The sequence below is a fragment of the Staurois parvus genome, unplaced genomic scaffold (assembly GCF_062004578.1).
Source record: "Staurois parvus isolate SC_StPar_1 unplaced genomic scaffold, SC_StPar_1.0 ptg000540l, whole genome shotgun sequence".
Classification (NCBI taxonomy): Eukaryota; Metazoa; Chordata; class Amphibia; order Anura; family Ranidae; genus Staurois; species Staurois parvus.
The window spans coordinates 1,036,109-1,061,614 of record NW_028318336.1 but is presented as its reverse complement, the minus strand read 5'-3'; the positions used below and the strand labels follow the sequence as shown (position 1 = coordinate 1,061,614).

The 25,506-nt window shown below is 48.1% G+C and overlaps 1 protein-coding gene across 3 annotated transcripts in view; it reads left to right on the top strand.

Annotated features, from left to right (window-relative positions):
• The window catches only part of LOC149451417 (uncharacterized), a 502,187-nt gene that overhangs the window by 15,351 nt on the left and 461,330 nt on the right, over nt 1-25,506 (top strand). The window contains exon 7 of one of the 3 annotated variants that reach the window (XM_089690704.1): nt 6,024-11,156. The exons of the other annotated variants lie outside the window; for them this stretch is intronic. Within the exon in view, the coding sequence (XP_089546830.1) occupies nt 6,024-6,221 (198 nt within the window). The 3' untranslated portion in view covers nt 6,222-11,156. Of the gene's footprint in view, nt 1-6,023; nt 11,157-25,506 lie in introns of those variants that run through there. 3 annotated transcript variants of the gene reach the window in all.

Below are 25,506 nucleotides of genomic sequence, written 5' to 3'. Positions count from 1 at the left end.
AAAACAACAAACATCATACTTGTCTGCTCTGTGTAATGGATTTGCACAGAGCAGACCCAATCTTCCTTTTCTCGGGCCCCCTGCTGGCCATCCTGGCTCCCCCCACCCTGCGGAATGCCCCCGTAGCAAGCTGTTCACAATGGGGGCACTCGTGAGTGCTTGTTCCTGAGCTGGCTCTATGTGGCCATAGACACACAGAGCATGGCTCAGCCCCACCCCCTCAACTGCTGTCTCACTGACTATGATTGACAGCAGTAGGAGTCAAAGCTCTCGTTGCTGTCTCTGAGCCAATTAAGAGGGAGAGAGTGGAGAGATGCTGCTCTTGTGCACAGTGCTGGATCCATTGGGCTTAGGGGGGCTGGAGGAGGTGGAGAGCTGCATGCAGAACTTTAAAGTAAGCCTTTAGAACCACTTTAAAGTGTTAAAATGTTACTAAACCCCCAACAGTACAATCAGTCTGTAGCTGCAGTAAAGCATGCTTGTTATACTCACTCTGGAACCTAAGGGGTTAATCCTCTGCATTGTGTAAACAGGCTGTTTGATCCTGTCTTCTCCGATCCTCCCCTTCTGCTACTGTCCCCAATCCATCTGCTGATAGAACAGAGCCTTGGGGGCAAGCTGCACATGCTCAGTTTTGTGTGTATTGCTAGAGAGATTGTTTTTTTTTTTTCTTGGGAGAGGGCATGTGATCAGCACAGTCCAGACAGAGGGTCAGAGGTTATGCAGCCTCATAGGACAATCAGAGGAGAATGAAAATTCTACTATAAGTTTTAACCAGTGCTCTGCTGGACACTGATAGAAGTCACAAAATTACATTTCCATGTTCTGTGTACTGTAGGAGACCAGATATAGTGGATGCAGGGTCCAGGGAGACCAGATATAGTGGATGCAGGGTCCGGGGAGAGCGGATATAGTGAATGCGGGGTCTGGGGAGAGCGGATATAGTGAATGCGGGGTCTGGGGAGAGCGGATATAGTGAATGCGGGGTCCGGGGAGAGCGGATATAGTAAATGCTGGGTCCGGGGAGAGCAAATATAGTGAATGCAGGGTCCGGGGAGACCAGATATAGTGAATGCAGGGTCCGGGGAGACTGGATATAGTGAATGCGGGGTCCGGGGAGACCAGATATAGTGAGTGCAGGGTCCGGGGAGACCAGATATAGTGAGTGCGGGGTCCGGGTAGACCGGATATAGTGAATGCGGGGTCCAGGGTTAGTGACACTTTAAGGCGACTGCACGGGAGCCTCAGCTCTCCGGGGTCTCTCCCTCCTCATTGGCTGAGACACAACAGCAGGAGCCATTGGCAATCAGCCTGTGAAGAGGGAGCAGAGGGTGGAGCCAAGTGCCACTCTGCTGTGTCTTATGGATGCAGAGAGCAGGGCTCAGGGGCAAACACGCACCAGTTCCTCCATAGCAAGTGGATTGCTATTGGGACACTGCTTGAGGGGGAAGAGCCAGGAGCACCAGTAGGGGACCCGAGAAGAGGAGGATTGGGGCTGCTCTGTGTGAAATTATTACACAGAGCAGGTAAGTATAACATGTTTGTTATTTTAAAATGGAAAAAAAAACCAAGCCTTTAGTATCGCTTTAAAAGCACTGCATCTGCAGAAAATGTTATGTTGATCACTCAGAAATCCAGTGAGCTCCCCTATATGGAAGAAAATGTGTTTGAAATATATTTTAAAAATATTCTTCCCAAATATATTGACATATATATATATATATATATATATATATGTGTGTGTGTGTGTGTGTGTGTGTGTGTGTGTGTGTGTGTGTGTGTGTGTGTGTGTGTGTGTGTGTGTGTGTGTGTGTGTGTGTGTGTGTGTGTGTGTGTGTGTGTGTGTGTGTGTGTGTGTGTGTGTGTGTGTGTGTGTGTGTGTGTGTGTGTGTGTGTGTATATATATAATATAATTTTTTTTTTTTTAAATATATTCTTCAGATTTTTTTAACCTATAAAAAAGTCATTTTAACATATTTTTACATATATATGTAAATGCATTCCAAAAAATTAGATTTCTATTTTTTAAGACATACAGTATATTTGAAGATGTATTTTTAAAAATAGTTTTCATATATTTTATAATAAAAATGCATTTCAACACACAGTATACAGTGGGGATCGAACGTTTGGGCACCCCAGCTAAAAATTTGTATTAATGCGCATAAAGAAGCCAAGGAAAGATGGAAAAATCTCCAAAAGGCATCAAATTACAGATTAGACATTCTTATAATATGTCAACAAAAGTTAGATTTTATTTCCATCATTTACACTTTCAAAATAACAGAAAACAAAAAAATGGCGTCTGCAAAAGTTTGGGCACCCTGCAGAGTTAATATCTTGTACTGCCCCCTTTGGCAAGTATCACAGCTTGTAAACGCTTTTTGTAGCCAGCCAAGAGTCTTTCAATTCTTGTTTGAGGTATCTTTGCCCATTCTTCCTTACAAAAGTCTTCCAGTTCTTTGAGATTTCTGGGCTGTCTGTCACGCACTGCTCTTTTAAGGTTTATCCATAGATTTTCAATTATGTTGAGGTCAGGAGATTGTGAAGGCCATGGCAAAACCTTCAGTTTACGCCTCTTGATGTAATCCCCCGTGGATTTCGAGGTGTGTTTAGGATCATTATCCATTTGTAGAAGCCATCCTCTCTTTAACTTCAGCTTTTTCACAGATGGCATCAAGTTACCATCCAAAATTTGCTGAAATTTTATTGAATCCATTTTTCCTTCTACTCGTGAGATGTTCCCTGTGCCACTGGCTGCAACACAACCCCAAAGCATGATTGATCCAACCCCATGCTTAACAGTTGGACAGAGGTTCTTTTCATTCAATTCTGTGCCCCTTCTTCTCCAAACGTACCTTTGCTCATTCCGGCCAAAAAGTTCAATTTTAACCTCATTGGTCCACAGAACTTGTTTCCAAAATGCATCAGGCTTGTCTATATGTTCATTTGCAAAGTTCAAACGATGATTTTTGTGGTGAGGACGTAGAAGAGGTTTTCTTCTGATGACTCTTCCATGAAGACCATATTTGTACAAGTATCTCTTTATAGTGGAATAGTGTACCACAACTCCAGTGTCTGCCAGATCTTTCTGGAGGGATCGTGCAGTCAAACGTGGGTTTTGAATTGTTTTTCTCACAATCCTGCGAGCTGTTCTGTCTGATATTTTTCTTGGTCTTCCAAATGTTGCTTTAACTTCCACTGTTCCTGATGACTGCCATTTCTTAATTACATTCCGAACAGAGGATATTGACATCTGAAAACGCTTTGCTATCTTCTTATAGCCTTCTCCAGCTTTGTGAGCGTCAACTATTTTCAGTTTCAGTTTTCTAGACAACTGCTTAGAAGAACCCATGGTGCTGATTGTTGGGGCAAGGTCAGATGAGTCTGGGCATTTAAAACCTTTGAGATTGACATCATCTGGTCTTCCCAGACGATGATTGAGAACAATCCATGACACTGGAGGGTCTCAGCTTGGCAAAGGGGGCAGTGCATGCTATAAATTCTGCAGGGTGCCCAAACTTTTGCAGACACCATTTTTTTGTTTTCTGTTATTTTGAAAGTGTAAATGATGGAAATAAAATCTAACTTTTGTTGACATATTATAAGAATGTATAATCTGTAATTTGATGCCTTTTGGAGATTTTTCCATCTTTCCTTGGCTTCTTTATGCAAATTAATACAAATTTTTAGCTGGGGTGCCCAAACATTCGATCCCCACTGTATATATTTATTGAAATATATTGAATATGGTCAAAATTGTAGTATTCCAAATCTATGTCAATATATTTGTGAAGAATATATTTAAAACATATTTCAAATATATTTTTCTTCCATGTGGGGGCCTAACTTCCTATAGCAGCCTAACAACGCTGCCTCCGCTGCACACAGCCCGCCTGTGTCTTCATACACTTCAGTCACTTTACAAAGTTGAGATGTGAGGACTCCTGCAGATGTGTGGTAGCCCTTCCTTTCCCTCTGAAAAGTGATCTGTGGTGGATTGCTTTTCAGAGGGTGATTGAGAGGTGATATGTCACTTCCTCATCACCTGTTTTAACCTGAAAAGGCTGAACCACCGTGCTGCAATAAAGTTAATGGGTTGTATTTGGCAGTATTGCTGCCCACCGAATGTGACATATGGATTGGTTTTTGCTGTGGCTGTGAAGCAAAGAGGCGAGCAGCATGTCTACAGCTCTGAGCGGCTGCATGCCTTTCTTTAGGTGGGTGTGGAAGGAACAGTAAAACCGTGACTCAATCATCTGCTTTTACTGCCCCCTGGCTGCTTGTGTGAACAAACCCTAAAACTCAAGCAGTCTTTTCTAAAAGGAACCTTTAGTACATTAAGGCTCCTTTCACACTAGTGTGGCTTGTCATGCAACTGCAAAGTTGCATGATCGATGGAAACTTATTTATTTCAGTGGCACTATATATATTTTTATAATATGGCCAAATTGTAGTATTTCAAATATATTTATTTCGGGTACTTATATAGGGCCGTCAATTTACGCAGCACTTTACATATATTGTACATTCACATCAGTCCCTAACCCTCAAGGGGCGTCCAATCTAAGGGCCCTAACCCTCAAGGGGCGTCCAATCTAAGGGCCCTAACCCTCAAGGGGCGTCCAATCTAAGGGCCCTAACCCTCAAGGGGCGTCCAATCTAAGGGCCCTAACCCTCAAGGGGCGTCCAATCTAAGGTCTGTAACTCACATTCATACATACACAAACTAAGGATGATTTAGACAGGAGCCAATTCACCTACCAGCATGTCCTTGGAGTGTGGGAGGAAACCGGAGTACCCAGAGGAAACCCACACAGGCACGGGGGGATACATGCAACCTCCAGGCAGGTGGTGCTGTGGTTGGGATAAAAAAATATGTCAATATATTTGGGAAGAATATATTTAAAATATATATTTTTTTCCATGTGGGGGGGGTGTGCTTAGCTGAGAAAACCCCTCCTCCTGATGGAAGACTCCTGCGATGGCTTTTGGCTTAGGCTAGAAACCAGGAAGTAACTAAAGAAATGTGAGGGAAAAAAAAAAGGTGGCCAGCACAGTGGCTAAATGGTTAGCACTTCCACCTGCCAGTACTAGGGTCCTTGGTTCAAATCCCAACAATGGCATCACCTGCCTGGAGTTTGCATGTTCTCCCTGTGCCTGTGTGGGTTTCCTCCAGGTACTCCAGTTTCCTCCCACGCTCCAAAGACATGCTGGTAGGTATATTGGATCCTGTCTAAACTGGCCCTAGTATGTGTATGTATGAATGTGAGTTAGGGACCTTAGATTGTACGCCCCTTGAGGGTTGGGGACCTTAGATTGGACGCCCCTTGAGGGTTGGGGACCTTAGATTGGACGCCCCTTGAGGGTTGGGGACCTTAGATTGGACGCCCCTTGAGGGTTGGGGACCTTAGATTGGACGCCCCTTGAGGGTTGGGGACCTTAGATTGGACGCCCCTTGAGGGTTGGGAACCTTAGATTGGACGCCCCTTGAGGGTTGGGAACCTTAGATTGGACGCCCCTTGAGGGTTGGGGACCTTAGATTGGACGCCCCTTGAGGGTTGGGGACCTTAGAGTGGACGCCCCTTGAGGGTTGGGGACCTTAGATTGGACGCCCCTTGAGGGTTGGGGACCTTAGATTGGACGCCCCTTGAGGGTTGGGGACCTTAGATTGGACGCCCCTTGAGGGTTGGGGACCTTAGATTGGACGCCCCTTGAGGGTTAGGGACCTTAGATTATACGCCCCTTGAGGGTTGGGGACCTTAGATTGGATGCCCCTTGAGGGTTGGGGACCTTAGATTGTACGCCCCTTGAGGGTTAGGGACTGATGTGAATGTACAATATATATGTAAAGTGCTGTGTAAATTGATGGTGATATATAAGTACCTGAAATAAATAAAACCAGTAAATATAATCTACCTTCCTATCTATTTACTAATACCAGCAGCATGAGGATTCAGAATAGTTCACGCTGATTGACAGGGTTTAGTTCCACTTTGGTAACATTTCTCCATCTGTCTCAGGTACTTCTGGACGATAGTAAAGGGAAGGCGTCCAGGAAGGCGCTCACGTCGGAGCTGTACGGCATCTGCTTGGTGCAGACAGATCTCCTCCGAGCCATCGCGGAGAAGGACTACTTCCTAGACTGCGTCCGGGCCTGCGAGGAGAATTATGAGAGTTACTTCCAGAACGTTCTGCTGCAAAGTCTGAGCTACGGCTGAGCGCTCTTCATTTTTCATTTATAGGATGTACTGCTCTATAATTTATTTAGTTTTTAGCTGTTCTGTTATTTAAAAGTTTATCCACTCTCTCAGGGAGCCGGCTGCGGCTGCATTATGGGTCACGTAAAGAAAAAGAAACTCGATTTAGTTTGCAGCTCGAGAAACTCCAGCTGAACTCCAAGCAGTTACAAACAAAAATCAGCACGGCTCTGCATCCCTGTGAAAATGACTTTTTTTCCAATGCTGCTAGCCAGCAGGGTGCCTTCACACCTGCAATTGTATGTGGGGTTCCCACGACTAGCTGCGAGTAGGCAGCCCCATTGAAAGCAATGGGAGGCTTTCGGCTCTCGCAGCTCATCACATAGTTAGTCTGGCTGAAAAAAGACAAAAGTCCATCCAGTTCAACCATAGAAAAAAAAAAAAGTTATAATCCTATACCCACAGTTGATCCAGAGGAAGGCAAAAAAAACCAGCAAAGCACGATCCAATTTGCTCCTGCTGGGAAAAAAATTCCCTCCTGATCCCCCGAGAGGCAATCGGATATTCCCAGGATTACCCCCCCTGTATGGACTCTGTCAGCCTAGGTTCACACTTATGCGGTTTTCAGTGCGTTTCTCAGTTTGCAGTCCATTTAACATGATTTCCCAGGGCTCTGGTTCACAGCTGTGCGTCTTGAACAGGCGCAGTTTTTGGAAAGGGAAAGCCCCCGGTTCACACTGATGCGGTGCGGGATTCCAAGCAATTCCTGTGTGTTTGCTACAACAGCATCACAATCGCACTCCGTTCAGGGGAACCGCAGCGGGGGTCGATGTTACGTTAAAGACACCCCAAAAAGGGTTTGCATGACGCAGTGCGATTGCTTGGATTGGATTACCCATGCGATACGGTTCCAGTGTGGCAAAAAATAAAGCGTTGCGGTGCGGATGCAGTGCGATTTAAGCCATACAAAACGAATGGGCTCAAATTACGCAGTGTGATTGCCTGAATTGGATTGGCCATGCGATATGATTTCAGCGCGGGGAAAAAAAGCTTTTTGTTGTGGATGCAGTACGATTTAAGCCATACAAAATGAATGGGCTCAAATAATGCAGTGCGATTGCCTGAATTGGATTGGCCATGCGATATGATTCCAGTGCGGGGAAAAAAAAGCTTTTCGGTGCGGATGCAGTGCGATTTAAGCCATATAAAATGAGTGGGCTCAAATACCGCAGTGCGATTTCCTGAATCAGATCGCCCATGCGATACGATTCCAGTGCGAGAAAAAAAAGCTTTTTGGTGCGGATGCAGTGCGATTTAAGCCATACAAAATGAATGGGCTCAAATAACGCAGTGCGATTGCCTGAATTGGATTGGTCATGTGATATGATTCCAGTGCGGGAAAAAAAAGCATTTTGGTGTGGATGCAATGCGATTTAAGCCATACAAAATGAATGGGCACAAAACGCATTGCACAGAATCGCATGTGACTTGAACTGGAATGCGGTGCAGTTCCTGTCCAAAGCACATGCGGTTCCCCGCACCGCATGAGTGTGCATCTAGGCTCAGGGACTTTTTTCCCCACAGCAGATTGGGTTTTTGGTTCAATAAACTTCATTAAAACCGCATAAAAAATGCATGCATGGGCATGCATTTTTGGTGCGTTTCCTGCATGACAACCAGGGGCGGACTGACCATTTGGAAACACGGGCACTGCCCGAGGGCCCGGGGTCAGTAGGGGGCCCCATGAGATGCCCCTGGTACCTTTTTCATAGGCTTTTTTGAGTTTGTGCAAGGACACAGGGGCCCCATGATCCCCTATTGCCCGGGGGCCCCATGAGTTGTCAGTCCGCCCCTGATGACAACAGAGACACTAGCACAATTAAACACATCCCAAAAACCGCAAAAATTATTAAACACATCAAAAGCGTGTGTAAAAAAAAAAGAACGCAAAATGCATCAACCACAACCTGCAAGTGTGAACCTAGCCTTCAACAGGAATCGCACACAAGAGATCAGCCTTGGACGCAGGCAGGGAGTAGAGGGAGCAGAAGTGATGACCGATCAGGCCCCATTCACACCTAGCGATTTGGGGGGGGTAGAATCTGCGATTCCAAATCATGCTGCACGTGTTTTGGTGCCATTCCCCCCTAATGGCGCCCCAAATGCGTTGTGATTTTAGCCACGATTTCCAAGTGGCAATTGCGACAAAACGCATGTGGGAATAAACCTGTGAAGCTCGTCACCCAAACAGGTGCAGGAGCTTCTTTTGTGTGACAAATGCACATAGGGCAGCCCATTCAAATCAACGGGCTGCCCTATGCGTGACATATGGAAATCACCCCCCAAAAAATCACAGGTAAGAATGCGCATTCCCCCTACTGGGAATGGGGAATTCTCCAATAGGAATTTGGCCTCTGCGTGTTGCTGGTTTTTCTATTGTCCAGTTGTGACATCACTGTAAGAAAGAAAGCGGTGTCACCCTCCGGCCTGGGCTGTCAGACAGAGGTACCCAGGGGTGGACTGACCATTCGAGCACTGCCTGAGGGCCTGGGGTCAGTAGGGGGCCCCATGAGCTGCCCCTGGTACCTTTTTATAGGCTTTTTTGGGTGTGGTTTGAGTTTGGGCAAGGACACAGGGGCCCCATGATCCCTTATTGCCCGGGGGCCCCATGAGCTGTCAGTCCACCCCTGGGGGTACCCCAATTATAAGTGGGACCGGACAGAATTACAAATCCTTTGGCAGATAAGACACTTCACATGTGTGTGTTACAGCTGTGCATATAACTTGTCTGGAGTTCAGCTTAAATACAAAAAATATATATATTTATATAGATGTATGTATATACTGTACACATGTGACATGCAAAATGTCCTAATTTGGGTGTTAGATGACAGGCTTTGTGATATATACATTATTAATATTTGGTTACAGGTGCACAATAATAACTCCCGGTAAGGTCACTATGTGCATGGAGTTTGCATGTTCTCCCTGTGTCTACGTGGGTTACTTCCGGGTACTCCGGTTTCCTCCCACACTCCAAAGACATGCTGGTAGTTTGATGTTGAAATTGCATATTTCATATTTTCCATTATTTAGCTCCTAATAACTAATGATACATTCTAAACCTGGCGAAGGGTACATATAAGCAGGGCTGTAGATAAGGGGGGTACCACCAGTCCTCCTGTACGGTGCCCAGGCCAGCAGGGGGGCCCAGGCAACTAGGTGAATCGGATGTGGGCAGAGAGGGTGATCAGCACAGCATGGAGGGCAGTTACTCAGTTACTGGAACCGATCCCCTGTATGGCGCTCTCTGCAGCAGCTTAAAGCTGGCTTCTTCTCCTCTCCCTCCTGCTGGCTTTCAGGTTTAGGGACCCGTACCTACACCCAGAGCCGTGGATAAGGAGGTACCACCAGTCCTCCTGTACAGGCCCTAGGCCAGCAGGAAGGGGGGGGCACAGGTAGCTGGGTGAATTAGATGTGGGCAGGGAGGGTGCTCAGAATGGTGGAGGTGCAATTACTGGAACCGATCCCCTGTATGGCTCTCTGCAGCAGCTGAAAGCTGGCTTCTTCTCCTCTCCCTCTCACTGGCTTTCAGCTACTATAGAAAGAACCATACAGGGGATCGGCTCCAGCAATTACCCCCTCCCCCCTGCCGCACCCATCTTCCTCCCTGTGGACCATACATTTCCCCCTGCTGGCCAAGCCCCCCTCCACAGTGCTGCTGGCTTCCCTCCTCTTCTTCCCATCACCAGCTGCAAGCACACAATAGGATCCTTCAGGATGGAGAGTGGAAGAGTAGTCCGGTAAATATGTCACATGTGCCAGCCCGTTCCTTTCCTGAATGAACACAATGAGTGATCAGTACCAATCACTCATGGTGTTCATTCATAGCTGAAGCATAGGGTTTTTTTTGGGGGGGGGGGCTGTCAGGTCCCCCCCCCCCCGTGGTTTATAACAGCAGCCCTAGATATAAGGACAAAATCTGGTTACCTTAGCTGACTCATACCAAAGGAATGTCATTGCAAACTGACCAAGTCCTTAAAAGGTCATACTTGTGCTTACAAGGGGATCTGGCCAGGGGTTGTCCATTCCTTTTACACAGGTCTATATACTACAGTTATAACTGGGAACATTCAGTCTCCACCAGAGCTTGCTATCATGCATGCGTCTGAGATTAGCTGTGCCACGTGGCAGAAGCAGACCCCGTGGCGGAAACAGCATCTTTAGTTAAGTATTCTTATTATATTTTCTGTCATTATCTGGATCTGTCATTACTTGACTTATAAGTATTTGTGTGATCTCTCTTTGCACATATCGAAAACAACCCCAAAAGCGTAAACTATCACGTATCTGTGATAAAATATAGGTCAATTGGCTCCTGTCTAAAATTGGCCCTAGTATGATATTCTACTGAGTGCACCCAAGAAGGCCACCTCCATATCTGCTCTATCAGCAGAGAAAGTGCTTTGAGTCCCCATGGAGAAAAACATTTCAGAAATATAAATTATATAACAATAAATGAAATTGAAAAAGTCAGATTTCACTCGACAGGAATACTCCTTTACCCAAATGTCTCACCAGAGAGTCACAGTGAACGTGAGGAACCTGCGAGGGGCCTTATGATGATGAAGATGAAACGAGGGTGAACATGTCAACAAGACAATGACCCCAAACACAAACCCTCAATTGCTTTCAAAGAAAGATAATAAAACTGCTAGAATGGCCCAGCCAATCCCCTGGCTTGAATCCAATGGAAAATCTAAGGTCAGGGTTCATAGACGAGGCCCACAAAACCTTCTGGATTTGAAGACTGTGTGGAAGAATGGACCAAAATCACACCTGAGCAATGCATGCCACTAGTCTCTCCATACAGGAGACATCTTGAAGCTGTCATTACCGACAAAGGATTTTGTACCAAGTAGTAAATAAATTTCAGTTAGCGTGTTTAATACTTTTTCCCCTGTGTCATTCCATTTTATTACACATAACTTAATATCTGAACTTATTTGTTTTGGTTTCTTTGTATGTTTGGATTGCACAGGTTGTTACCAGCATGTGGTGAAAATTTCATGTCAATAGTACCTCTAGAAATATATTTACCTAGAAAAATGGTGAGGTGTTCTATACCTATTTAACCCGCTAGATTTACACCTTTTAGTCTTCATGCACACGGGACGTTTTTACAGCGGCTGTTTTTGGCTTTTGATGTTTTGCTCTACAGCCAGTAAACTCCCCAGCATGTTATCCTATGTGTCCATATACACATAGACTGGAATCAACATTTTTTGATAGGGGTGTTTTTTGGCTGGAAAAAAACCCAGGACTAGTGGGTTGCTAGAGGAGTTTTTTTAGCTGTAAAAACGCTCTAACGCGTTTTTGGGGGGGGGGTGGGCAGATAATGGAACCAAGGGTCAGTGCTCCAAGGTGGGCAGGGGGTGGAACCAAGGGACAGTACTTGGAAGTGGGTAGGGGGTGAAACCAAGGGAGGGTGCTCAAAGGTGGGTAGGGGGTGGAACCAAGGGACGGTGCTCTGAAGTGGGTAGGAGGTGGAAGAAAGGGATGGTGCTTGGAAGTGGAACCAAGGGACAGTGCTTGGAAGTGGGTAGGGGGTGGAACCAAGGGATGGTGCTCTGAGGTGGGTAGAGGGTGGAACCAAGGGATGGTGCTCTGAGATGGGTAGGGGTGGAACCAAGGGAGGGTGCTCAAAGGTGGGTAGGGGGTGGAACCAAGGGATGGTGCTCTGAGGTGGGTAGGAGGTGGAAGAAAGGGATGGTGCTTGGAGGTGGGTAGGGGGTGGAACCAAGGGATGGTGCTCTGAGGTGGGTAGAGGGTGGAACCAAGGGATGGTGCTCTGAGGTGGGTAGGAGGTGGAAGAAAGGGATGGTGCTTGGAAGTGGAACCAAGGGACAGTGCTTGGAAGTGGGTAGGGGGTGGAACCAAGGGATGGTGCTCTGAGGTGGGTAGAGGGTGGAACCAAGGGATGGTGCTCTGAGATGGGTAGGGGTGGAACCAAGGGAGGGTGCTCAAAGGTGGGTAGGGGGTGGAACCAAGGGATGGTGCTCTGAGGTGGGTAGGAGGTGGAAGAAAGGGATGGTGCTTGGAGGTGGGTAGGGGGTGGAACCAAGGGATGGTGCTCTGAGGTGGGTAGAGGGTGGAACCAAGGGATGGTGCTCTGAGATGGGTAGGGGTGGAACCAAGGGAGGGTGCTCTGAGGTGGGTAGGAGGTGGAAGAAAGGGATGGTGCTTGGAAGTGGAACCAAGGGACAGTGCTTGGAAGTGGGTAGGGGGTGGAACCAAGGGATGGTGCTCTGAGGTGGGTAGAGGGTGGAACCAAGGGATGGTGCACTGAGATGGGTAGGGGTGGAACCAAGGGAGGGTGCTCAAAGGTGGGTAGGGGGTGGAACCAAGGGATGGTGCTCTGAGGTGGGTAGGAGGTGGAAGAAAGGGATGGTGCTTGGAGGTGGGTAGGGGGTGGAACCAAGAGAGGGTGCTCAGAGGTGGGTAGGGGGTGGAACAGAGGGACGTTGCTAAGAGGTGGGTAGGAGGTGGAACCAAGTGACGGTGCTCAGAGGTGGGTAGGGGGTAGAGACAAGGGATGGTACTCAGAGATGGGTAGGGGGTGGAACCAAAGGACGGTGCTCGGAGGTGAGTAGGTAGTGGAACCAAAGAACAGTGCAGTGGGCAGGGGGTGGAACAAAGGGACAGTGCTTATAGGTGGGTAGGAAGTGGAATCAATGGCCAGTGCTTGGAGGTGGGTAGGTAGTGGTACCAAGGAGCTTGGTAGAGAGTGGAACCAAGGGACGGTGCTTGAAGGTGGGTAGGGGGTGGAGACAAGGGGTGACTCTGAAGAGGAGCACCTGCACCTTTTCTTTGAGAAAAAAAAGCCCAGGATATAACAAGAAAACTTTCAATGATATATGTAATAGACCAGAAGGGAACAAAGCAGAGCAGTTCATAGTTGGGGTTCACATACACTTTATGAAAGGACTGTATATTGTACTCATAATCACTGAGTCTGGTTGTTTTCTCTTCAATTCAACCCAAAAAAATGGTTGATTGATGGGAAGAACGGCCTCACATACTCCTACGTTTTTGTAGATGTGATCGGCATGTCGAAAATATCAAATTATTGAACAATTGCATTCAGACACTTCTGTTTTCTTCCATTATCTGTCTTTTCTTCTCAGCGGGAAAATTCTGCTATTAGAAGGAAGCCGAAGTTTAGTTGTTGGCGTTTCCCCGGCTCCTGACAGTACTGTCATTATTGTCGGCGCAGAGTGGAGCAGATGGTTTACAGGCACTGACGCCGGGCTTATGAAAACTATTTTGACAGAAAGGTCAGTGGAATCAATAAAAGGGAAGATAAACATAAGGTTCGACAGAGAGCGAGGGATGCTGCTGGAGGACTTTGTGTACTGATGGAATGACAATACACACTTCACTGCAATGAGTCCTTTGCTGGGAGAGGTGTCAGGACACGGAGATCTCAGAGGCTGGAGTGGGCGGCTGGAAAGCATCATGGCGGACTGACTACAATGCAAAGCTGAGAGACAGATAAAGAGCAAAACCAGGCAACAGATTCCTATGAGCTGTGAGAATGCACGTGGTTGCTAGGACAGAGCAGGCTCCTGCCTCCCAGTGTTCTTGGTCGCTAGGACGCAAGCAAACCCTATCACCTAGGGTCACTAGCACACAGATTGCCCCTGCCACCTAGTATCCTCAGTTACTAGGACCTGGGCTTCTTTTCTCAGAGAAGAGGTGCAGGTGCTCCCCTTCAGAGTCACCCCTTGTCTCCACCCCCTACCCATCTCCAAGCACCATCCCTTGGTTACACCCTCTACCCACCTCCAAGCACCATTCCTTGGTTCCACCCCCTACCCACCTCCAAGAAACATCCTTTGGTTCCACCCCCTACCCACATCTGAGCACCATCCCTTGGTTCCACCCCCTACCCACCTCCGAGCACCATCCCTTGGTTCCACCCCCTACCCACCTCCAAGCACCATCCCTTGGTTCCACCCCTACCCACCTCCAAGCATTATCACTTGGTTCCACCCCCTGCCTACCTCCGAGCACCATCCCTTGGATTTACCCCCTACCCACCTCCAAGCAACATCCTTTGGTTCCACCCCCTACCCACATCTGAGCACCATCCCTTGGTTCCACCCCCTACCCACCTCCAAGCACCATCCCTTGGTTCCACCCCCTACCCACCTCCAAGCATTATCACTTGGTTCCACCCCCTGCCTACCTCCGAGCACCATCCCTTGGTTCCACCCCCTACCCACCTCCAAGCAACATCCTTGGTTCCACCCCCTACCCACCTCTGAGCACCATCCCTTGGTTCCATTTCCTACCCACCTCCGAGCACCGTCCCTTGGTTCCACCGCCTACCCACCTGTGAGCACCATCCCTTGGTTCCACCCCCTACCCACCTCCGAGTACCATCCCTTGGTTTCACCCCCTACCCACCTCCGAGTACCATCCCTTGGTTCCACCCCCTACCCACCTCAGAGCACCATCCCTTGGTTCCACCCCCTACCCACCTCCGAGCACCATCCCTTGGTTCCACCCCCTACCCACCTCCGAGTACCTCCCAATTAGATAAGACAGAACCAAGTATCATTGGAAGTATCATAAGAAAAACAGTAAAATAGTTCCCTTTCCTCTCTTCAACTATTGATGCCCTATCTACAACAGATCTTGCCCTGCAACTATATATCCCCCAGCAACAACAGATTCCTCCCCACCACTATAGGTCCCTCCCTGAAACATTAGATCCCCCTAGCAACAATTGATCCCCCAGAAGCAATAGATCCCTCCCTGTGACAATATATCACTCTCTGCAGCAGAAGATTCCCCCTAGCAACAAAATATCCCACAGCAACAATAGATTGCTTCCCACAACTATAGGTCCCTCCCTGAAAAAATAGATCCCCCTAGCAACAATAGACACCCTAGCAACAAAATATTCCCCAGCAACATTAGACCTCCCTAGGCAAAAATAGATACCCCAGCAACAAAGGATCCCTCCTTGACACTATAGCTTCCCCAGCAACAATAGACACCCCCTTACCAAAATATCTCCCAGAAAAAATAAATTAACCTCTGCAACTATAGATCCTCCTGCAACAATTGATTCCCCAGAAACAACAGATCCCTACCTGCTACAATAGATCACTCCCTGCATCAGTAGATACCCCCTAGCAACAATAGACACCATTACAACAAAATGTTCCCCAGCAACAATAGATCCCTCCTAGCAACAATTGACTCTGTAGCAACTATAGATCCCTCCATGCAACAATAGACCCCACTAGCAACAATAGACACCCCAGCAAAAAAATATTCCCCAGCAACACTAGACCCCCTAGCAACAATAGATCAGCCCCAGCAATAATAGATCCCTCCCTGCCACTATAGTTCCTCCAGCAACAATAGACACCCCCTCAACAAAACATCCCCCAGCAGCAATAGATCTATTCCTGCAAATATAGATCCCCCAGCAACAACTTGTCCCCCCAGAAACAATAGATCCCTCCCTGCAACAATAGATTCCCCATAGCAACAATAGACACCCTCGCTACAAAACCCCTCAGCAACAATAGATCCATCCTAGCAACAATTGTTCTATAAATAGAGATCCCCAGTAACAATTTGTCCCCCAGAAAAATAGATCCCTCCCGGCAACAATAGATTCCCCTTAGCAACAATAGACACCCTCGCAACAAAAATCCCCCTGGAACAATAGATCCCTACCAGCAACAATTGACCCCATAGCAACATTGGATCCCCACCAGCAACAATAGATTCCCCAGCAGCCTGCATCAATAGACCCCTTGCTCTAAATGTGTCAGATTTGGCTCTTTGTTTCTCCGCTTTTTTTGTGCCCTACCAATACAAACAAAAGAAATAAACATGAGAATGCCGAAACATTTGTAGATCCAACAATTTTCTGGGTGAAAGTTGCAGGGGTGCCCAGATTTTTGGCCATGACTGTGTATACAGTATATTAGACTGTAAATCATTTCTCGGCCCAGTTTATGTAATGTCATCCTCCATTGTTACCGTCCTCTGGTGATCTGTCCGTTCTGCTCACGGAAAACATACGTCTTCATTTTCTTTTGTATCTTCCGTGAATCTCAACTTCCATTAAGCAGATTTCATGTAACAGGTTTCCTGGTAAAGGTTACATTCTCCCGCGGAATCAGACTGACGCTCCCTCCGGCAATCCTTCCTATAGGCACAGATTTGTCTCTGGCTACACGGCTAATAAATTCCATCTTTTTCTATTCAATTGCTGTTCAAGGCGATGACCTGTGCTGTAAATCTGGGATTTTTTTTCAGCATTGCAGCAATTGTGTTGTCTATTATATCACATGAGAGGTTACAGGCGTTTATTGGGGGCTCGTCCGAGACAGAAGAGTGCAGTCTATGTAAACCCGACCACTTAAAGGGTTAGTTCATCTTTACAATGCGATTGCTCGTGCATCCCTCATCGTATCACGACTTGACTACTGCAACTCCCTGCTCATTGGCCTGCCTCGCCGCTGGCTATCCCCGCTTCAGTCTATCCTGAATACGGCTGCCAGACTCATTCACCTTACCAACCGCTCCGTCTCCGCCACCCCCCTCTGCCAATCCCTCCACTGGCCTCCACTCAGTGTCCTCCACCCCCCTCTGCCAATCCCTCCACTGGCCTCCACTCAGTGTCCTCCACCCCCCTCTGCCAATCCCTCCACTGGCCTCCATTCAGTGTCCTCCACCCCTCTCTGCCAATCCCTCCACTGGCCTCCACTCAGTGTTCTCCACCCCTCTCTGCCAATCCCTCCACTGGCCTCCACTCAGTGTCCTCCACCCCTCTCTGCCAATCCCTCCACTGGCCTCCATTCAGTGTCCTCCACCCCCCTCTGCCAATCCCTCCACTGGCCTCGACTCAGTGTCCTCCACCCCCCTCTGCCAATCCCTCCACTGGCCTCCACTCAGTGTCCTCCACCCCCCTCTGCCAATCCCTCCACTGGCCTCCACTCAGTGTCCTCCATCCCTCTCTGCCAATCCCTCCACTGGCTTCCACTCAGTGTCCTCCACCCCTCTCTGCCAATCCCTCCACTGGCCTCCACTCAGTGTCCTCCATCCCCCTCTGCCAATCCCTCCACTGGCTTCCGATTGCACAATTGATCAAATTAAAAAATCCTAACACTGACGTACAAAGCCGTCCACCATACTGCCCCGAACTACATCACTGACCTAATATCCAAGTACCGCCCAACACGCACACTCCGCTCCTCACAAGACCTCCTTCTCTCTAGTTCCCTGGTCTCCTCCTCCCATGCCCACCTCCAGGACTTCTCCAGGGTGTCACCCATCCTCTGGAACTCCCTGTCCCAACCCATCAGATTATCACCTACTCTCCTCTCCTTTAGGCGCACCCTGAAAACCCATCTCTTCAGGGAAGCCTACCCCACCCCCTGCTAATTGCCGACCTCCTCCACTCCTCCTACCACTCCATCCCCCACAGCTATCCTCCTGTACCACCATCCCCTCCCTCCTAGATTGTAAGCTCAAAGGAGCAGGGCCCTCGATCCCCTCGTGAATCACATTGTATTGTTATTGTACTGTTGCATGTTCTGTCCCCCTTTGTAATGTACAGCGCTGAGCAAACTTTATAAATACTGTATAATAATAATCCCAGCATCCAAAGTATATTAAAAAAAACACGGAGAAGAATCAGATTTTTAATGTCATACCTGTAGGATGTATCTCTCCTTGTCTGAAGAACACCTTGGTAGGCACCCCCCCCCCTTCCCTGTTCTGCCCAAATGGTAGGATGCACCAAGTGTTCTTAGCTTTGCAGGAACAAGCTCTGGCTTGTTCATAACCCATGCATGCGCAGCGCGTCTCTGTCTTCCTTTGTGAGAGAGGCCGTGCTCTTGCATAGGCCAAAACATTTGTTCCTGCAAAGCTAAAGGGCATGTTCCCAAGGTTTGGTGCACCCTGCCATCTAGGCAGAACAGAGAAGGGTGTCCCCTGTGCAGGTGTCTGTGGGCAGGTTTGGGAAAGGTCTAACATGGCCTACAGGTACAGACTTCTTATTCAAAACCTGAGCTCTGTTTTTTAATGTATTGGGGATGCTGGAATGCACGGGCATATTAAGGGCCCATTCACACCACTTGCAGTGCAGGAACGCGCCTGTATTTTCCTGCATTGTCCAAAATCGCAAAGCTGTCTGCAGTGGCATGTGGGCAGTGGTGTCACTAGCTTTGGTGTCATCTGGTGTGGTAAAACATGGTGGCATCCCTCCTCCCCCAGCAGGACAGGCAGTAGGGCACTGAGCAGGCTAGTGCATTGGCACAGTTCTCCCCCCCATTAATGTGCCAGTGACCCAATTACTGTTCTCAGGCCCCCATTACTGTCCTCAGCCCCTCATCACTCTCCCCAGTCCTCCTCCTTTACTGTTCTCAATTCCCCAATTCCTGTCCTCAGGGTCCCATTACTGTCCTCAGTCCCCCCCCCCCCCATTATTGTCCTCAGGCCCCCATTACTGTCCTCAGTCCCCCAATTCCTGTACTCAGGGCCCCATTACTATCCTTAATCCCCCCATTACTGTCCTCAGGTCTGCATTACTATCCTCGGTGACCCCCCCCCCATTACTATCCTTAGTCACCCCCATTACTGTCCTTAGGTCTCCATTACTATCCTTAATCCCCCCCATTACTATCCTCAGTCCCTCCCATTACTGTCCTGAGCCCCTCCCCCCATTACTGTCTTCAGGTCCCCATTACTATCCTCAGTCCCCCCCCATTACTATCCTCAATATCCCCCATTACTGTCCTCAGCCCCCCCCATTACTGTTCTCAGGTCCCCTCTACTATCCTCAGTCCCCCCATTACTATCCTCAGTATCCCCCATTTCTGTCCTCAGCCCCCCCCATTACTGTTCTCAGGTCCCCTCTACTATCCTCAGTCCCCCCATTACTATCCTCAATCCCACCATTAGTATCCTCAGTCCCCCCTGTTACTGTCCTCTGGTCCCCATTACTATCTTCAGTCCCCCCCATTACTGTCCTCAGGTCCCCATTACTATCTTCAGTCCCCCCCATTACTGTCCTCAGGTCCCCAGTACTATCCTCAGTCCCCCTGCATTACTATCTTCAGTCCCCCCCATTACTGTCCTCAGTCCTCCCAATACTATCGTCAGTCCCCCCCCCATTACTGTCCTCAGGTCCCCATTACTATCCTCAGTTCCCCCCCATTACTATCTTCAGTCCCCCATTACTATCCTCAATCCCCCCCATTACTATTTTCAGTCCCCCCCATTACTGTCCTCAGCCCCCCCATTACTATCCTCAGTCCCCCTCATCACTATCCTCAGCCCCCCCCCCTCCATTACTGCCCTCAGCCTCCCCATTACTATCTTCAGTCCCCCCCATTACTATCCTCAGTCCCCCCATTACTATCCTCAGTCCTCAGTCCAGATGTAATTTGCACCGCAGCAGTGTGAAGCGAGCCTATAAAAGAATCTGTCGAGACAGAAGTTTCTGCCGGCTTGTGTTCAGGTGTCTCTGGGACTGTCATTGTCTCATCCATCCTCCTCTATTGACCTGGAACAGCTCTGTGCAGGTCAGGTGTTCCAGGTCACAGACTCACTAAGAACTGAAGTTAGCATAGCAGCCCTGGATTGGAGGGGTTACAAAGGTAACATCAAGAATCATGAAAAGTAGAATGAAAGAAAACTGAACATACTTGGGGAAAAAATGGTAAAAGTGATAGCTGGAGTTTGTCTTCGTATGTTAGTGTATTTAAATCTGCTAGCCCATCTAACACCCCCTCCCCCCAGACTGTCCAAAGTTCTCTCTGTTTCTCCTTCCTCCAGAGTGGGGGCGCTCTAATACAGGAGGTGTGTTACTGGCCAGAACACAAACAGAGGGGAAAAAAACTAAAAAAAGAAAATGAATGCAGCCCCCACATTTAACGACTGGTGAGCTGCAATATATGACATTTTTAGTTTTCTGTTTAATACCGATTTAAATGTAATTTTCTTTTTTTTCTGTATCTCAGTTCTACTGATCTCCTCCAGCCACTTCCTGTCTACATTTACTGGCTAAGTGTCAGATGCACATCCTTGCCTTGGACAATGGTAGACCATCAATGACCAATGTGTGTCACATTGGTTGCTTGTAGTCTCCATAAGATCAGCTGAAGCATGGTTGGTGGTGCAGTAGTGGGGGGGACTGAGGACAGTAATGGGGCGGACTGAGAATAGTAATGGGGGGGGGGGGGACAGAGGATAGTAATGGGACCCTGAGGACAGGAATTGGGGGACTGAAGACAGTAATGGGGAGGCTAAGGACAGTAATAGGGGGGCTGAGGTCAGTAATGGAAGACTGAGAACATTAATGGGGGGACTGAAGACGGTAATGGGGACCTGAGGACAGTAATTAGGGGGAATGAGGACAGTAATAGGGGGGACTGAGGACAGTAATGGGGGGGACAGAGGATAGTAATGGGACCCTGAGGACAGGAATTGGGGGACTGATGACAGTAATGGGGGGGGGCTGAGTACAGTAACAGGGGGACTGTGGATAGTAATGGGGGTCTGAGGATAGTGATGCGGGCCCGGGGAGGATAATGGGGGGCTGAGGATAGCAATGGGGGGGCTGAGGATTGTAATGGGGCCCTGAGGACAGGAATTGAGGGACTGAGGACAATGATGGGGGCCTGAAGACAGAAATTGGGGGACTGAGGACAGTAATGGGGGGGGCTGAGGACAGTAATGAGGGGATGACTGAGGATAGTAATGGGAGGGCTGAGAATAGCAATGTCGGCCCGATGATTGTATAGGGGTGGGAATGAGGATAGCATTGGGACTCTGAGGACAGGAATTGAGGGACTGAGTACAGTAATAGGGGCCTGAGGACAGTAATGGGACCCTAAGGACAGGAATAGAAGGACTGAGGACAGTAATAGGGGCCTGCGGACAGTAATAGGGTGGCCTGAGGACAGTAATGGGGGCCTGAGGACAGTAATAGGGTGGCCTGAGGACAGTAATAGGAGCCTGAGGACAGTAACAGAAACCTGAAAACAGAAATTGGGGGTCTGAGGACAGTAATTGGGTCACTGAGGACATTAATGGGGGAGAACCACTCCGATGCGCTAGCCTGCTCATTGCTCTACTGCCCAATGTCAGTTAGTTTCAGATTGCCTTCAGCACTATTGCTGTCCCATTATAAGTCGCTGATCACCGCCATTAGTGGCATTTAAAAAACCCAGAATATATCCCATAGTTTGTAGACGCTATAACTTTCACGCAAACCATCCAATATACACTTATTGGGATTTTTTTTTTACCAAAGACATGTATCAGAATACATATTGTCCTAAATTTATGAAGAATTTTTTTAAAATGGATATATTTTGTAGCAGAAAGTGAAAAAAATATAATTTTTTCAAAAGTTTTAGTCCAGAGGTGATCAAATACCACCAAAAGAAAGCTCTATTTGTGTGAAATAATGATATACATTTCAGTTGGATACAGTGTTGCATGACTGCGCATTTACCAATTAAAGGAGCACAGTGCTAAATAGAAAAAAATGGCTTGGTCATGAAGGGGGTCAAAAGCTTCTGGAGCTGAAGTGGTTAATGTTACTCACAAGGATGCAACAAATGTAACAAAATACAGAATATTACAAAGGTGACATTATAACATACCGAGCGTTTAAATAGTTACCTCTCTGTTATATCTTCACATTATGTCATTTCTTATCTCGTGTGGATCAGTCATCTCGCCCTCAGGAGCCGTAAAACGCACGCAGCGAGCTGCATCTGATAGGCGCTATTTAATAAGTGATCAGCGGCTCGGCTGTGAACCAGTAAATTCAGCAAGTCAGAACCTGCGATTCTCGTTTTTTTCTCGGGGTGATGCAGCGCCGCATGATTAGCAAACTCTTCCAGTCGGCTTCTATGGCCTCATTCACACGGGCGTACTATAGCAATAACCCATGCAAAGGCCATGATGGCCCCCACAGGGATAGACAGGAGTTCTGTACATCCCCGTGCAGGCAGTCTCGTTCATTTCAAAAGGGACGTAGCTGCTGCTCCGAATTTTTCATCTGTGTGGGCAGGGCTGCTGTTAGAAACCACAGGGCCCCTTACAGCCAATGTGACACCCCCCCTAAAAAAAAACATAGTTTACTAGGCTTCAGTTATGAATGAACACAGTTATTGATCAGTACCAATCACTTGTTGTAGCCATTCAGGAAAGGAAGGGGCAAATGTGACATATTTACTGGACCCTTCTCCCCACTTTCAATCCCAAAGGATCCTATTGTGTGTTTGCAACTGTTGGTGGAAAGGAGAGGAGGGAAGCTGGTAGCACTGCAGGGGTAGGGGGGTCCTGGGCAGCAGGGGGAAATGTATGGTGCACAGGGAGGGAGAGTGATATGTGCACTCTCAATTACTGGAACCGATCCCCTGTATGGCTCTCTGCAACAGCTGAAAACCAGCAGGAGGGAGGGAAGAAGCCAGACTACAGTAGCTGCAGAGAGAGCCATACAGGGGATCGGTTCCAGTCAGGGGCGGACTGACCATTTGGAAAGTCGAGCACTGCCCAAGGGCCCGGGGTCAGTAGGGGGCCCCATGAGATCCCCCTGGTACCTTTTTCATAGGCTTTTTTGAGTTTGGGCAAGGACACAGGGGCCCCATGATCCCCTATTGCCCCAAGAGTTGTAAGCCCGCCCCTGGTTCCAGTAATTACCCCCCACCATTCTGATCACCCTCCCTGTCCACATCTGATTCACCCAGCTACCTGGGTCCCCCCCCTGCTTGCCTGGGCCCTGTACAGGAGGACTGGTGGTACCCCCTTATCCACGGCCTTGGGTGTGGGTACAGGTCCCTGAACCAGTGCCGGGACAAGGTCATCCAGCGTCCAAGGCAAAGAAGCCAAATTGTGCTCCCCCCTCCATTATGTGCGAGCTTAGGGGATACTACCCCCAGCAATCATCTGCTTGTCAGAATGCCTTGTATCAGAATGAGCTCACTGGTGCCCCCACCCATACAGTAAACCGTTGCGCCCAGGGCAGCCACCCCTCCTGCCCACCCCTTGTCACTGTCCTGCCCTGAACTCACATTGCTTGCTTTGAGGGTCACACACCCACATTTGCAGGGCTGTCAAAATGGGAGTAGCTGCTGCTTCCCAATTGAAATGAATGGTACTGCCTGCATGTGGATGCACAGAACACCGGTTCATCCCCATGAGGGCAAATGCTATACTCGCAGGTGTATGCAGGGCTGTGGATAAGGGGGTACCACCAGTCCTCCTGCACGGGGCCCAGGCTAGCAGTGGGGCCCAGGCAGCTGGGTGAATCGGATGTGGGCAGGGAGGGTGATCGACACAGCAGGGAGTAATTACTGGAACTGATCCCCTGTAGGGCTTTCTCTGCAGCAACTGAGAGCTGGCTTCTGCTCCTCTCCCTCCTGATGGCAGCTGCTGCAGAGAGAGCCATACAGGGGATCAGTTCCAGTAATTTGGGTGACCAATCACGCTTCCCAGTCTGGCAATCCGATGGATGTGTCTGGGTTTGGCGGTTGTCAGGAGAACGGTACTTGCCTGACTGCATTGTGCCAAGTGTAAAGTGTGGTGGGGGGGGGGGATTATGGTGTGGGGTTGTTTTTCAGGGGTTGGGCCTGGCCCCCTAGTTCCAGTAAAGGGAACTCTTAAGGCGTCTGCATACCAAGACATTTTGGACAATTTCATGCCCCCAACTTTGTGGGAAGAGTTTGGGGATGGCCCCTTCCTGATCCAACATGACTGCGCTCCAGTGCACAAAGCAAGGTCCATAAAGACATGGAGGAGCCAGTTTGGGGTGGAGGAACTTGACTGTCCTGCACAGAGTCCTGACCTCAACCCCATAGAACACCTTTGGGATGAATTAGAGCGGAGACTGCGAGCCAGGCCTCCTCCCCCGACATCAGTGCCTGACCTGACAAATGTGCTTCTGGAAGAATGGTCCAACCTTCCCATAGACACCCTCCTAAACCTTGTGGACGGCCTTCCCAGAAGAGTTGAAGCTGTTATAGCTGCAAAGGGCGGGGCCAACTCAATATTGAACCCTACGGACTAAGACTGGGGGGCCATTAAAGGTCATGTGTGTGGGAAGGGCGGGGCCAACTCAATATTGAACCCTACGGACTAGGACTGGGGGCCATTAACCACTTCCCGTCTGGCCCATGTTTATAAACAGCCTCTCCACCCCCTGCTTGTGCGCACTCCCTGGGAGCACGCAGTACCGCGATCCGGTGCCCGCTGTGTCCTCCGGACACAGTGGAACACCGATCGTCGTATGGGACCTCTTACCACTTGTGACATCATTGCTTACTACGTGTGAAATCTGTGAATGATCACAGAGGTCACATGGTTGCTATTCACAACAGTCTTGTACCATGTGACAAGCTGTGACCAATCACAGCTCTCACAGTATTTCCCAATGGCTGCAAGAATGCAGCCAGCGAGAAGGAGAAATGATTGCTTTTACAGCCATTATGGGTGTAAAAGCAATCAGTGTAAAAAACAAAAAAAATCTTCATCACCCCCACAAGTAGTACAGTGTTTTCATGGTGACACTGTACTGCTAGGGTGACAGTATGCAAAAAAAAAAAAAAAAAACATAAATAATAATCTAAAAAAATAAAATAAAAATGTAAAAAAAAAAAAAAATATATCATTTTTGGTTATAAACTAATTTGGGTTATTTTTTTTTTTACTAAAAATATAACGGAATAAATTTTGGCCAAGATTTATGATGAAATATTATTTATTTGCAAAGTTGTATAAGAAAAACACTTTTTTTCAAAATTTTTGGACATTTTCATTTACATAGCAAAAAAAAATAAAAATCCCAGCGGTGAATAAATACCACCAAAATAAAGCTTTATCTGTCTCAAAAAACGATAAAAAATTCATATGTGTACAGGGTTGCATGACCGCGCAATTGTCATTCAAAGTGTGATAGCGCTGAAAGCTGAAAATTGGCCTGGACAGGAAGGGGGTGAAAGTGTCCGGACTGGAAGTGGTTAAAGTCCATGTGCGTGGAAAGGCCAACGACCCAATACTTTTGGCAATATGGTGTGTGTGTGTATATATATATATACACACAACACAAATGTTTGGCTTTACAAGGTGAAGGTTCTCATAAACATTAGGAGTATTGGGTGGAGTTAGGCTTTTGGGGTCACTGCAAGAACACAAGAGATGCCACTGTCCAAAAATATGAAGGCATTAAATTGTCGCTAGCACTCTACCATCATTGAAT